Source organism: Delphinus delphis, chromosome 16, assembly GCF_949987515.2.
Source record: "Delphinus delphis chromosome 16, mDelDel1.2, whole genome shotgun sequence".
NCBI classification, from domain to species: Eukaryota; Metazoa; Chordata; class Mammalia; order Artiodactyla; family Delphinidae; genus Delphinus; species Delphinus delphis.
Window position 1 is genome coordinate 34533477 of NC_082698.1, and position 13211 is coordinate 34546687.

At 36.6% G+C, this 13211-nt stretch overlaps 1 protein-coding gene across 2 annotated transcripts in view; it reads right to left on the reverse strand.

The window, feature by feature from the left end:
* TNKS2 (tankyrase 2) overlaps window positions 1–13211 on the reverse strand; it is a 61745-nt gene that overhangs the window by 14263 nt on the left and 34271 nt on the right. For both annotated transcript variants that reach the window (XM_060034482.1, XM_060034481.1), the window contains exons 14-21: window positions 10882–11027; window positions 9703–9868; window positions 8725–8944; window positions 5654–5763; window positions 4774–4962; window positions 2650–2902; window positions 1561–1643; window positions 361–481 (exon numbers count right to left, since the gene is read on the reverse strand). In XM_060034482.1, the coding sequence (XP_059890465.1) occupies window positions 361–481; window positions 1561–1643; window positions 2650–2902; window positions 4774–4962; window positions 5654–5763; window positions 8725–8944; window positions 9703–9868; window positions 10882–11027 (1288 nt within the window). The remainder of the gene's footprint in view (window positions 1–360; window positions 482–1560; window positions 1644–2649; window positions 2903–4773; window positions 4963–5653; window positions 5764–8724; window positions 8945–9702; window positions 9869–10881; window positions 11028–13211) is intronic.

The following is a 13211-nucleotide window of genomic DNA, read 5'->3' on the forward strand; positions in this document are numbered from 1 at the left end:
TTACCATAAGATATTAGATATCCAAGTTTCAGATCTTTTAGAACCATACAATTTTTGAGCTACAATAACTTCAGAAATAAGTGAATGGAAATAACGGAAAAAACTTCAGAGATAAAGCAACACCCACATTTCTCAATGGCCCAGACACTTCACTTAGGTTCACAGAGTTAAAGGTAGCAGCTCAGGAAGCTTAACAGTGGCAGATTTAAGATTCGATCCCAGGTTTCTGGAATCCTACTCAGTACGCTTCTTATTAAGTGGACTCTCTGTTACAGATTTTAAAATTATCATTTACTAAGTTGAGGGCTGCCTTTGTGCAAGCTGTTAAACTGATGATAGCAATGACTTAAAATGAAATACCTTGTTGCCCAGAGATAAGTCTCTCAACTCCTTTAATTAGTTTGTGTCTATGTCCATAAGCATTGATTCCAATCTCCTTCAGCTCCTTGTGCCCCATCTCAACTAATACATCCAAAGTGATCTTACAAAAGAGAATGAAACTGTTTAGAAGACTTGTTTGGAAGACATTCATATATTGGTGTTCTCACAATGTATTAGATTTATCCATTTATTTCAAATTATTCTAAACAGATTAGAAATGAAAGCACACCAGCTGTTAAACTGAAACTGAAAAGATGCAGATAATTAAACAGAAAGTTGAGTCATGAACTACCAAAAATATCATTATTTTCATTTAATATAAGAACCTGAGCAGAACTAAACTGTAAAACAAAAATGCATTTTCAAATTAGCCACATTTAGGCACACCATTTTACCATCGCTCTGCATCCAACCTATTTACACAATGTCTTAATGTAATGTTCCTACAGACTCTGGACTATGCTAACTGATAACTTGAGCATCATTGTTCAAACTAAGCCTTTTACCTCAAATATATTATTCCCATTTTGTGAAACTGAAGACATTCTTTAAAATCCTGTATTTTTTTTACAAATCTTCCATGAAGCTTTCCCTGAACAGTCCAGCTTGTAGTAACCCTTTTTTTCTTATAATTTCTATGCCAAAAACTTGACTCTTTATATGTTCTTGGTATAGCTCCCTAACTAGATCGAAAGTTCCTTAGAGGTGCAAGTCTATAATAATTATATTTTCCGGACTCAAAAAATCAGTGAATGTATTCTGACAGAACACTTTAAATTAGGACTGTTCTAGAAACGCCCAGATATATAGTTTGTGTGTCTATGTGTCTCCCCATAGTGGCTAGCAAAGTGTCAGGCTTAGAGTGGGTAGTGACTGACACAACAGAATTGAACAAACTGAGCTCAAGGATAACTTACTTTTAAGAAATGAATACGCTAAACTTACTCAAGAAAGCTATTTTACTGCTATTACATAAGAAACAATTTTTATGTGCTAATAAACTAAATGGATATTCCAAGAACAAGCCAAATTAGAAGACTGACTGATTTCCAGTCTCTTAAAAAAACATCCTTTTCACCCCTCAACAGGCTGAATGGTTCAGGGCATTTCAAGTATGTTCTATTTTTCCCTTGAGGTTCCCCCAAACACCAAACCAAGCAAAACAACTCATGTACTTACCTGTTCTCTCTCAAATATATCCATTAGGTGTTCAAGTCCAAGATTCCTTACAAACTGAGTTATGCTAAAATCTACTCCTGGAACTAGAAAATAAAAAAAATCACAGTACACAAAATTTCATATCAGAATAACGTGTATCAACATTATAACAGCAAAGTTTTGTGACATTATTACATGCATGAAGAATGTAAAGATGAAGCAAAATATTAACAGCCGTTTGGGATATAATATTAAACTTAACATCAAAAATTGTAAGGAGAAAGCTATAAAATTTCAACATTATTAGAAGAGAAGAGTTAACCAATGGGGAACTCTCATGTTACAAAGATATCTTTTATCTTTTCTTTTAAAGAAATTTTATTTTTAATTGTATCTTTCAAATATGTTTCCATACAGCTTAAACTAATAAAATGTTATATGTCAATTATATCTCAATTAAAAAAGCAAAGTCTCCCTATCTTTGAAGAGGTAATAAGCTATTTTACAAAAAATGTTTATGAAAATAAGTTCCAGTGTTGCATAGGGTGAGATCAATTTTGACAGGTAAAAGGTAAAGAGACTGTAGGTATGTGTCTTTTTTTCTTTTCTTTTTTTTTTGGCTGTGCCACATGGCTTGTGGGATCTTAGTTACCCAACCAGGGACTGAACCTAGGCCCACAGCAGTGAGAGCGCTGAGTCCTACCCACTGGACCGCCAGGGAATTCCATTTCTTTTCCTTTTAAAAAATGATATTCAAAATTAGGTATTTTGATGTGGGGTTAAAAGTATTTCATAATTCTATAATAGTACACTGGAAGAGATAAATAAAGGCATAAGTACTCAACCAAAAGGACTTCTATACCTTTCAAAAAGTATGTTTACATCTAAAGAGTAGGTTAGCAGCAGAACACTCATCAAGTCTCATCGCAGAGGGAGAAAGTTTCATTAGGAATTCTAATACTAATGTAAAGAAAACAATAAAAGGCTAAAACTTTTAGGCTATGTTAATCTGATACTAACAGTTGTATCTAAGGTTAAAAAAATGGCTTTTTAGTAATCCAAATGACAATATGTGGCTACAATACCAGTTATTTTGGCTGAATGTCTCACCTTCCTTTTTCTCCAAACTGGAAGCACCCTCTGTTCCACTTGAACTAACTACTGAAGACAATTCAGAAAAACTGCCGGATAAGTTGTCAAGACTGCTGGCTGCAGAAAGGCTTGATGGGCTGGATGGACCTGAAGACAGAGCATCTGCAGTGGCTCCTGGGCTTCTCACGCCATTGAGCACTTGAGATTTATAACATGAAGGCAGAGCAGAAGGGGGCATGGCTGCTGTCAGGAGAGCACTGACATCATCTGCCTAGGGTATATGTCAGAGAGATGAAATCTGCAATAAGCAAGTTTTAAAATTCTATACTATACCCAACAGAACGCATTAAAAAATATGAAAAAAACCCAGCAGATTTGCACTAGAATTGCTTATTATATAAAAATTATTTTACAAAGTGAACCAAATAAGTAATATTCAGCTAAATAAGTGATATTCAGCTATTGAACATAAAACATTAATACAGAACACATCTTCTGAGACATACAAAATAAAACTGTTAAATGTGGCAAAGCAAGAAAAAATCCTAAGATACCATGATTGAAAAGCACTGAATTTTAGAAATATAAAATTTAAAAAGATTTAAAATCTTTTAAAGGCATTCTGAAGATGTAATTCAATCTACATAGAACTTTAGCAAACAGAATGAGGTGTGTTTTTTTTTTTTAAATATCCAGTAATATATTTGTTCCTCAAAACTGAACATTTGGAAGCTAGGAAAAAAGATAATCATTTTAATCAAATCTGCTAGAATGGAAAAAAAAATCCCAACTTTACTGGTATATTAATTTGTTTAATAAGTAACAAATAACTATTCTTTAACAATGCTCAATTAAGACACTAAGTAATTAACATTCAGCAAGAAGTAAACAGTACTTGTTTTCATGGCTTTTCATTTATACTGCCTTTTCAATCCTCACCCTTTTCTTCCCCTGAATCTGAGGACTCCCATGACACTCATAGTTGGTATCTAACACTTAAAAGTAACATTAGCACAATTTTTGGGGTGCTTTTTATGTACTTGATACCACGCCGAGGACTTTAAATATATCACCTCATTTAATTCTCATATTAACCAGATATATTTTACCTGCATTTGGAGATTAGGTAACTGAGGCTTTGAGGTTAGGCAACTTGCAACACTGTACAACTGTAAATGGTAGAGCTGGAATTCTAAGGCAGGTCTGTTTGACTCTAAAACCCATGCATGTTTAGTGCACCCTGTTTCAATGTCACTTAATTATATCTCGTGGACTAACGTGCAGACTGAATTAGAAAAGGTCACTTCTAAGGTAGTTTGGAACTGGAAGGATATTTCTCTTAAGAAATAATGTTGCAAATATGGTTGGGTTGTCAGCCTGCTGAGAAAATTCAATTCAACCCCCAATGCAGCTGAACTAAATCAGCTTCTCAATGTAACTTGCAACAGTGGAATCTCAGTAGAAAGCAGTGCGCAGAAGAGACTCCCCTTCCTCTTCACCTCAAGAAGAATTTCTTCCCCGTTTCCCTCCACTGCTCTGGGTCAATGTCTTCAGTGGCAGAGGCAAGAGAAGCACTTGCATCACAGTGGCCAAAGCAGAGGTTGGAGGCCACAATGGAGACACCTACAGGAGTTTCCTTGGGAGAGGAAAGAAAAAAAGACTTCCCATGGAGAACTGGAGGAACAAACTTGTTTCATGAACAGTTTTGGTGGGGTAAGCAATAAAATCTTTGCGATGAGGCAGTGCTGGGAGGGAAGAAAATGTCTATAAAGGCAGGCTTTGCGGCTGCACCCTGAAGGCGATGTTCCCAGCTGGGGAAGTTCATAAAGACCCATGGGCCTGTAGCATCTTGTGCCCTATGCACTGTAACAGCATCCACTGAGGGCCTTGCCTGCTTGTTTCCTAACTAATGTAAGCAGCTATACCTTATACTTCTTTTTCCCATTTCTAAAAGTACTCAGCTTACAGTAACTGATAATTCTATTATTTACTCATTATGTTTTAATACCAAAGAGGTCTAAAATTTAAATTGGGCTAAAAGCCAGATTTTGCCACATTCACCATAAAGACATTTTATATATACCAAGTGAATTTTAAAAAGTCAGGAAAGCACTGAGATTTTTCAAAGAGCCCATCACTTACTGAAACTAAATCTAAAGGTGTTTGTCCTTCCTGATTTTTAAGAGTTGGATCAGCTCCATGGGCCAACAATAAAGCACAAAGCTGTGTTCGTCCCTTTTGTGCTGCTTCGTGCAAAGGTGTGAAAGCCCATTTGTCCGTAGCATTGACACACGCATTATACTTTATTAGTAAAGCTGCTACATCTACATGCTGTAAAAGAAAATACTCCTGTTACAGTCGGAAATATTATTTTATTGTACTTTAGTTCTTAAAAAGAAACCAGCTATATACCTATTTTTCCAGTTTTAAACTTACTCTAGAATGAAAAACTGTGTTTTCCCCCCATCATCATAATTTATGGGTAGCTGATTAAAAATTACAGTAGTAGACATTTACCTAACTTGAGAAAATATCTAGAAAATCATTAAGAATTCTACACAGGAACTAAATTAATAGGACTTTAACAGTTTCTAATTTATTTAAGTGTTATAACTGCTAAACATCAATTTATAAACCAGCAGCTTTCCTTAATTAATCAACTGAAGATGGTCAATACTGATTGTTAACATTCAAGGCTATTATAAGTCAGGAACAACGCATCTCATCTCTACAGATTCGTATGAATCCCAATGAAGTTTCTGGGCACCAACAAATAAACAAAATCACCACCATCTCACTGAAAATAAGATGCATGTGCTAAGGAAGGTAATACAACAGAAGACAAAACGTGCTGCACGTCACATGGCAAGCTACAGCAGATTCGGAATTGAAACCTGGAAGTTATTTAACCTCTTTAGTTCTCATATTTACTTCTCTGTAAAATGAATTCCTTTTGAATTGTAATACTGATTTTCACTTTAAAAATTTCAGACATTTTTAAAGGTAACATGAAAGAACTTACCCCATAAGATGCTGCATTGTGTAAAGGAATAAGTCCTCCTTTGTCTTGAGCATTCACATCAGCTCCATGTTGTAGCAGATACTCTGCAACTTCTAAGTTATTATAACCAGCTAATTTAGAAAAAAGGTAAAATTACTTGTTAATATAAAAAATAGCTACATATATGTATATATACAAAGGATAGGATTTTTAAAATAAGAGATTTTTATAGAAATCTGAAATTCTCCAATGGAGTCTATTAAAGATTTATCTTATGAAAAAAAAACTGCCCACCGGCCTCAAGTTGGAAGCTTTCAGTAATGATACCCATTTGTTTTGGAGACTCTAAAGTTCTATTGACTGTTATACTTAAATCTTTCCTTTTAAAACCTTCTTACCAAAGTCCCTGCCTTCATAGTTGTTGTATACACAACTTCCTGAACTCAGGTACATGGTCTCAAGGCTGCAAGCAAAAGACATCCAATCATATAAAAGCCAAGTTAGGAACACAAGTGGCTAGCAGAGCAGAAGACAACACACCAGTGTGGGTCTCAGGGCCCCATTTCCCCATAAGGCCACAAGGACATGCTTTTTGCTAGAGAGAACGTAAGGGTGCATATCTCTACAAGCAGCAGAATCCATTGCTGCTAAAGCCATGAAGTAATAAAACTTAGTATTTTATAAATGTACCATAACCTCCCAGCTGTCATTTTGGGAACTGTCAGCTATCTTAGTAAATGCATGCTCACGGTAAAGTATGTATATTTTATTTGACACATAATCAATAGTTTGAAAGCAAATCTGGAACTTAATTTTGTCAGCATAAGATCAGGTATCACTTGAAACTTTAAAATAGTTCAAAGTATTTAACTCATTCATTTTTACTGTAGTTTTCAGCCTTTTGCTGAAAGAGCTAAAGCAAAACAAACAAAAAAAATTTAGTAAGATCAAGTGAAGAAAAACGAAACTACAAAACTACCATAAGCTAAATACTACACCAAATCCAAAAGTCCTTCCAGATCTCAAGGTATAATACCGCCTAAGTAAGAAACATTTTGTGTATACAATGTATTTGCCACTTACAAAGAACACAGACTTAAATAGTAATATTAAATGTTCTAGGTAAGCTACCATAAAGATACAAAGCTGATATACGCAATTATGCACAGCACAGCACAATTCAAATCAGAGGTCAGGCCACATTTTGTCTTCCATGGACTAGAAACTCCTGATTGCCAGTGGAAGAAGAAAAGCTTTACCTCACTTTGTTAGCATTTGTGGCTTATCACTTTTAGTGCACTTTTAATGCTCTAAAAGACACATAGATGGAGTAATTCTTTTCCTTTGCCAGTGGGGTTCCAACTTACATGGGGTCATAATTTAAAGGTAAAAACCACATACACTAAAATTATCTCTTAAGGGACTTCCCTGGCAGTACAGTGGTTGCAAGGGGCCCGGGTTCAACACACCTGGTTGGGGAACTAAGATCCTACATGCTGCACAAGGCGTGGCCAAAAAACACAACAAAAAACCCCCCCAAAACAACAAAAACCTAGGAACATAGTTGCTCACACTGTGAGACTGAAAGGAACTGAGAGAAGAGTAAACTTACACCTCCTACATTACACAAAGTGGCAGAAACACCTACATTCTTTTTCTCTTTTCAAACCACGTGTATTTAGATAAAACTTGTATGAGTCAAATGTGCCTATGATGCAACTCCACTAAAGTATTAGTTGTAGCTCAGTGATTTTAATGGCCCATTCCCTAGCATCTTTTTTTTTTAAAGGAATATGCATTTGTAACTACTGTTTTTATTTATTTTTTATTTTTATATTTATTTTTGCGGTACACGGGCCTCTCACTGTTGTGGCCTCTCCCGTTGTGGAGCACAGGCTCCGGATGCGCAGGCTCAGCGGCCATGGCTCACAGGCCCAGCTGCTCCGCGGCATGTGGGATATTCCCTGACCAGGGCACGAACCCGTGTCCCCTGCATCGGCAGGCGGACTCTCAACCACTGCGCCACCAGGGAAGCCCTATTGTTTTTATTTAAAAATTTTTTTTTGGCCAAGTGGCATGCAGGGTCTTACTTTCCTGACCAGGGATTGAACCCGTGCCTCCTGCAGTGGAAGCATGGAGTCTTAACCACTGGACCGCCAGGGAAGTGCCCCTAGCATCTTCAATGCAGCTCAAAAAGCTGTGCTGAAATCACAATGCTGCATTACATGCAGTGAAGACAAAGATACACAGCGCCAATTTTATGAGTGAAAACTTCGAACAAATGTTTTGTACTCAACTGTATTCCTCAAATATCCTGTGTTGAAGCCCTAACCACTAGTACTGTAGAATGTGACTGTATTTGGAGATAAGGCCTTTTAAGAGATAATTAAGTTCAAACAAGGCCGTTAGGGTCAACCCTAATTTAATGCGACTGTTGTCCTTTTAAGAGGAGGAGATTAGGACATAGAGACACCAGTGATGCACATACACAGAGAAAACGCCATGTGAAGCCCCAGAGAGAAGGTGGCCATCTGCAAGCCAAGGAGCGAGGCCTCAGAAGAAACCAATCCTGCCAACATTTCCAGAACTGAGAAAAAACATTTCTGTTGTTTAAGCCACCTAATCTGTGGTAATTTGTTAAGGCAGGCCTTACAAACTAATATGACAAGTAACAAGAAGTTTATGTAACTTCTGGAAGTCTTTAAAGATTTTTTCCTGCTTATGCTTAACAGCTATCATCAGAAGAATGGAAAGATTTAGCGTTCCATGAGGACGGCCAGCTCAGCAGGCCTACTTTTAAAGTTTCTGTAGCCAAAACACACTCACCAAAGATGATTCAAACAATATGATGACCTGGAATAAAGGTTCCAAAGCACATGGTGACCGGCAGAGCCTCTTTCGATTGTTCTTAATGAATGTAACATGCTAGCGCTAAAGTGAACATGGCCCTGTACAAATACACTAGAGTATAATTGCTGTATTAGAAGATACTTGATTTGAATCTTTCAAATTTACTTACAGGAAATATTTTACTCAGGTAAAACCAATCTTAGATGTCACCAGCCTCAATCTGTGACACTTCATTCACTTACCTGCTAAATGTAAAGGGGTCGAATGTCGGCCTTGGGTATCACGGCAATTCACATTATCTGGTGAAGACAACTTCTTTACTCTGGCTAAACAACCCTTCTTGGCAGCATCCAACAAAGCTGCATCTCCCCTAAGTAGATCTTGAATATCTGTATCTCCATCTTTAACAAGATCCAAGGGAGTATTTCCATCTCTATTTTTCTTTGTAGGGTCTGCACCATGCTGGGCATGTGAAAAACAGAAAAGGAGGAATTACCTTAAGTTTGCCCTTGGTCAATGAGAAAATATTCAATGTAACGATACCAAAGAAAACTTTTTTTTTTAAACATCTTTATTGGAGTATAATTGCTTTACAATGGTGTGTTAGTTTCTGCTTTATAACAAAGTAAATCAGCTGTACATATATCCCCATATCTCCTCCCTCTTGCATCTCCCTCCCACCCTCCCTATGCCACTCCTCTAGGTGGTCACAAAGCACTGAGCTAAAGAAAACTATTTTATGCAGAGACTATACCTTAAAGGTTAACATGACTGTTAATAATGCTTAATTTAATAAATAAAAAATTACAATAAAAAATACAGAGGCACTTAAATATTACTGGACTTTAACAATGCAATAATATAGTCAAAATTTTAAACTACATTCAAAACAAGGTAGTATTTCACTAAAAATTACCTTTCACATATGCTATTTTTAGTTTTCACAAACATATTTCAATGTTTGTATAAATTTAACTATACTCTTGTTTTTACTGTAAAATATCTACACTGGTACCAGTATAGATAAACAAGTACTATCAATTTCATTAGTACTAGATAAACCTGGCTTATACTGTTCATGACATTTATTCTGAAATCTAGGCACAGAATTAGATTTTTGCTTCATACCCCCTAACTAGTTTAAGTTTATATTAGAATTATTAGAAATATCATAAACATATTCTACATAATATACCCTGTCCATAAGTACTTAAATATACCTGGAGCAGAAGTTTGCAAATTTCATATTTTCCTTTTGCTGCAGCTTCATGTAAAGGTGTAAATTTCCATAAGTCTGCTACATTAACTACTGCTCCATGCTTAACAAGAAGTTCCGCAACTTCATAATGTCCGTAAGAACATGCATTGTGCAAAGGTACAAGGCCTCTGAAAAGTTAAATAAGCAACACAACACAAAGATATATTTAATTTAAATAATTACATACAGCTGATAAATTTCTTGACCTGCATAAGAAATTTTACTGATTTAAATTTATAGAACCTAAATTTATTGAAAGCAGAAATGGAATTACTTTGGGGCAGGGGGGTGGGCAGAGAGGACATTTTAAAAATATTTAAAATTGCAGAGAACACAACAAACATCTATTTTGCAACATCTAGAATTAAGAATATTCTATTCTATTCTATAGCCATGCAGCGCAGCTTATGGGATTTTAGTTCCCTGACCAGGGGTCAAACCTGGGGCCACGGCAGTGAGAGCACTGAGTCCTAACCACTCAACTGCCAGGAATTCCCAAGAATTATATATATATACTTTTTTTTCCTTGTCTTTTTTATTTTACATCTTTATTGGAGTATAATTGCTTTACAATGGTGTGTTAGTTTCTGCTTTATAACGAAGTGAATCAGTTATACATATATATATATCCCCATATCTCTTCCCTCTTGCGTCTCCTTCCCTCCCACCCTCCCTATCCCACCCTTCTAGGTGGTCACAAAGCACGGAGCTGATCTCCCTGTGCTATGCGGCTGCTTCCCACTAGCTATCAGTTTTACATTTGGTAGTGTATATATGTCCATGCCACTCTCTCACTTTGTCCCAAGAATTACATATTTTTAAAGAAAAATAATTTTAAGATAAACTGGAAGAATTCAAGTATCCTCAATGCAAACTGAAAAATTTACCACATTGAAAATCAGCATCACACTATTTTTGTAGTCTCCTTGGCCATTATAAAAGGCATTATGCAACTAAGTCTTTATATAAATGCTACTCATCATAAAATCTCAACTGAAATTAAGAAGCTTTATTTAAGCCAGTTAGGAAGCAGACTTCTCTGAAAATAAAAGAACTACCATCTATCATAAAAATGTTTTCAGATTTTCCTAAAAAGGTCAGATAAAGGAACAGAGAGGCCATGGCAATTGTTGGTACTTGCCCTTTATCTTTAGCGTGCACATCAGCTCCGTGTTGCAGCAGATATTCCACCACAGACACCCGATTATAGCCAGCTGCAAAATGGAGTGGCGTAGACTGACGCCCTTCAATGTCTCTGCAGTTGACACTCTGAACAGTACACAATTTCTATAGGACACAACACAGTATACACATGATGTTACATATTCCGACTTCTTTTCATTCATTTAGTAGAAATTTCAAATGTCTGATTTATTTTCTTGTCTCATCTTATCAGTATTCTCATACACATGATGCTACATATTCTGACTTGTTTTCATTCATTTAGTAGAAATTTCAAATGTCTGATTTATTTTCTTGTTTCATCATATCAGTATTTTCAGAAACTCTTTGCTATTTATTCTTATTTCATCTTGTCATTTATTGAGAATCCCTCTGGTCCTCTTATCTAAAATCATCTACCTTTGCTAAAGCTAGTAGGTAAATTTTATTATTACCATTACTGCTATATACATAAAGGTAATGCAAGTACCTGAAAGCAATCATAGCTTTCATTTTGTGAAAAATGTATGTAGAGATACACTGGATCATAGAAGCATGATGGCATCACCTGGGAACTTGTTAAAAACTCAGATTCTCAGACTCCCACCTACTGAATCAGAATCTGCACTCTGACACGATCTCTAGGTGATCTGTAAGCACATTAACGTTTGAGAAGTACTGTTCTAGAACAGTAGTTCTTAAATTTTCATGTGCAGTGGGTGCAACCTCCAGATTTCCTAATCCAGTATGTCTGAGATGGGGCCTGAGAAGTTGCATTTCTAACAAGCTCGCAGGTGATGCTGATGCTGGCAGTTGAGGAATTACACTTAGAGAATTATACTGTACTATATGGAATGAATTAACTAATAGAATGATATTGGTTAGGTACCATCCTTGGGAGAATTAAAAAAAAGTCACTCAAAGAATTTTTTTGTGTTTTGTTGGTTCAGATGAGGACGTCTAGCTGAGAAAGGCTGTCAGAGTAACACTTAAAATACTCAACAGTATTTTGCATGAAAAGTATGAACATTTGGGGAAGGAAAGCAACATAGATAATAAATCATGGTGTTCAAAAAAAGTCAAGAGTATTTTAGTAAAGAATATTAGTAAAAACCCTTCCCTCCCCCCCTTTTTAAAACTACCCTACCCTAAAAGCAGGGATAACTTTAAGCCTAATAAACCAAAGGAGCCAGCTATCAGTGGATTTATCTCAACAGGTTTAGTAACAGGTCTGATAAAGCTCTTCAGTGCTTCCCAAACAAGATGTCCCAAGAAACACTGAGAAACAGTGTTTCATGGGTCTGAAGCCAGGCTCTAGGAATGAGTATTTTTAACACGTGTCAAGTGCTGCTAGGTTTGGTAGTTACCACTGGCCACTCTAACTTCCTAGCTCTCAAGTTTAATTTTGTCCACTCAGACAAGTTTTCTAATAGTAAGCTGTCCAAAAAGTATGTAGCCTGATAGCTCACCAGTAAACACAACCAAGCACATAATTAAGTGTTCATTGGGTAAATGTCCCAGTGATTCATACCAAGCCACCTGTCTAGAGATATACAAGGAACAGAAAGGTTGTTGGAGATAAATTTCCTCTAAGTGACTTTATTATTTTTTTAATTAATTAATTAATTAAATTTATTTATTTGGCTGTGTTGGGTTTTCATTGCTGCGCATGGGCCTTCTCTAGTTGTGGTGAGCAGGGGCTACTCTTCATTGCGGTGCATGGACTTCTTATTGCGGTGGATTCTCTTGCTGCAGAGCATGGGGTCTCGGCACGTGGGCTTCAGTAGTTGTGGTACGCAGGCTTCACTGCTCCGCGGCATGTGGGATCTTCCTGGACCAGGGCTCGAACTTGTGTCCCCTGCATTGGCAGGTGGATTCTTAACCACTGCGCCAGCAGGGAAGTCCCTCCTCTAAGTGACTTTAAAAGCAGAGATAAGGGAAGACAGCCTAATGACTATCACAGGGATAGAGAAAGGTCTTCCTCAATTCAATGGCATTCTGTTATTCTCTAAGTCCAATTCCTGCCCCCAATCTCATCCTCTCTTCATCTATTTCTTCCTCTAGGCTTCTTCTATCTCTATGAGAACAAAGCCTGGTCTTTAATATTAGATGGACTGAATGTAGTTTTATGCTCTTTAACATATGTAAGTAGATGAGCATTACAATTTTTTATCACCACCTCCACCCCACACACAAAAAAATCAGCTAGTTGACTCTAACTCCACCTGCCCAACTTATCACTCCTCCAGGAAAAAACTCAGCTCACTACCCTTAACTCAAGTGATTTGTTTTTCCACAAGTCATTAGTCA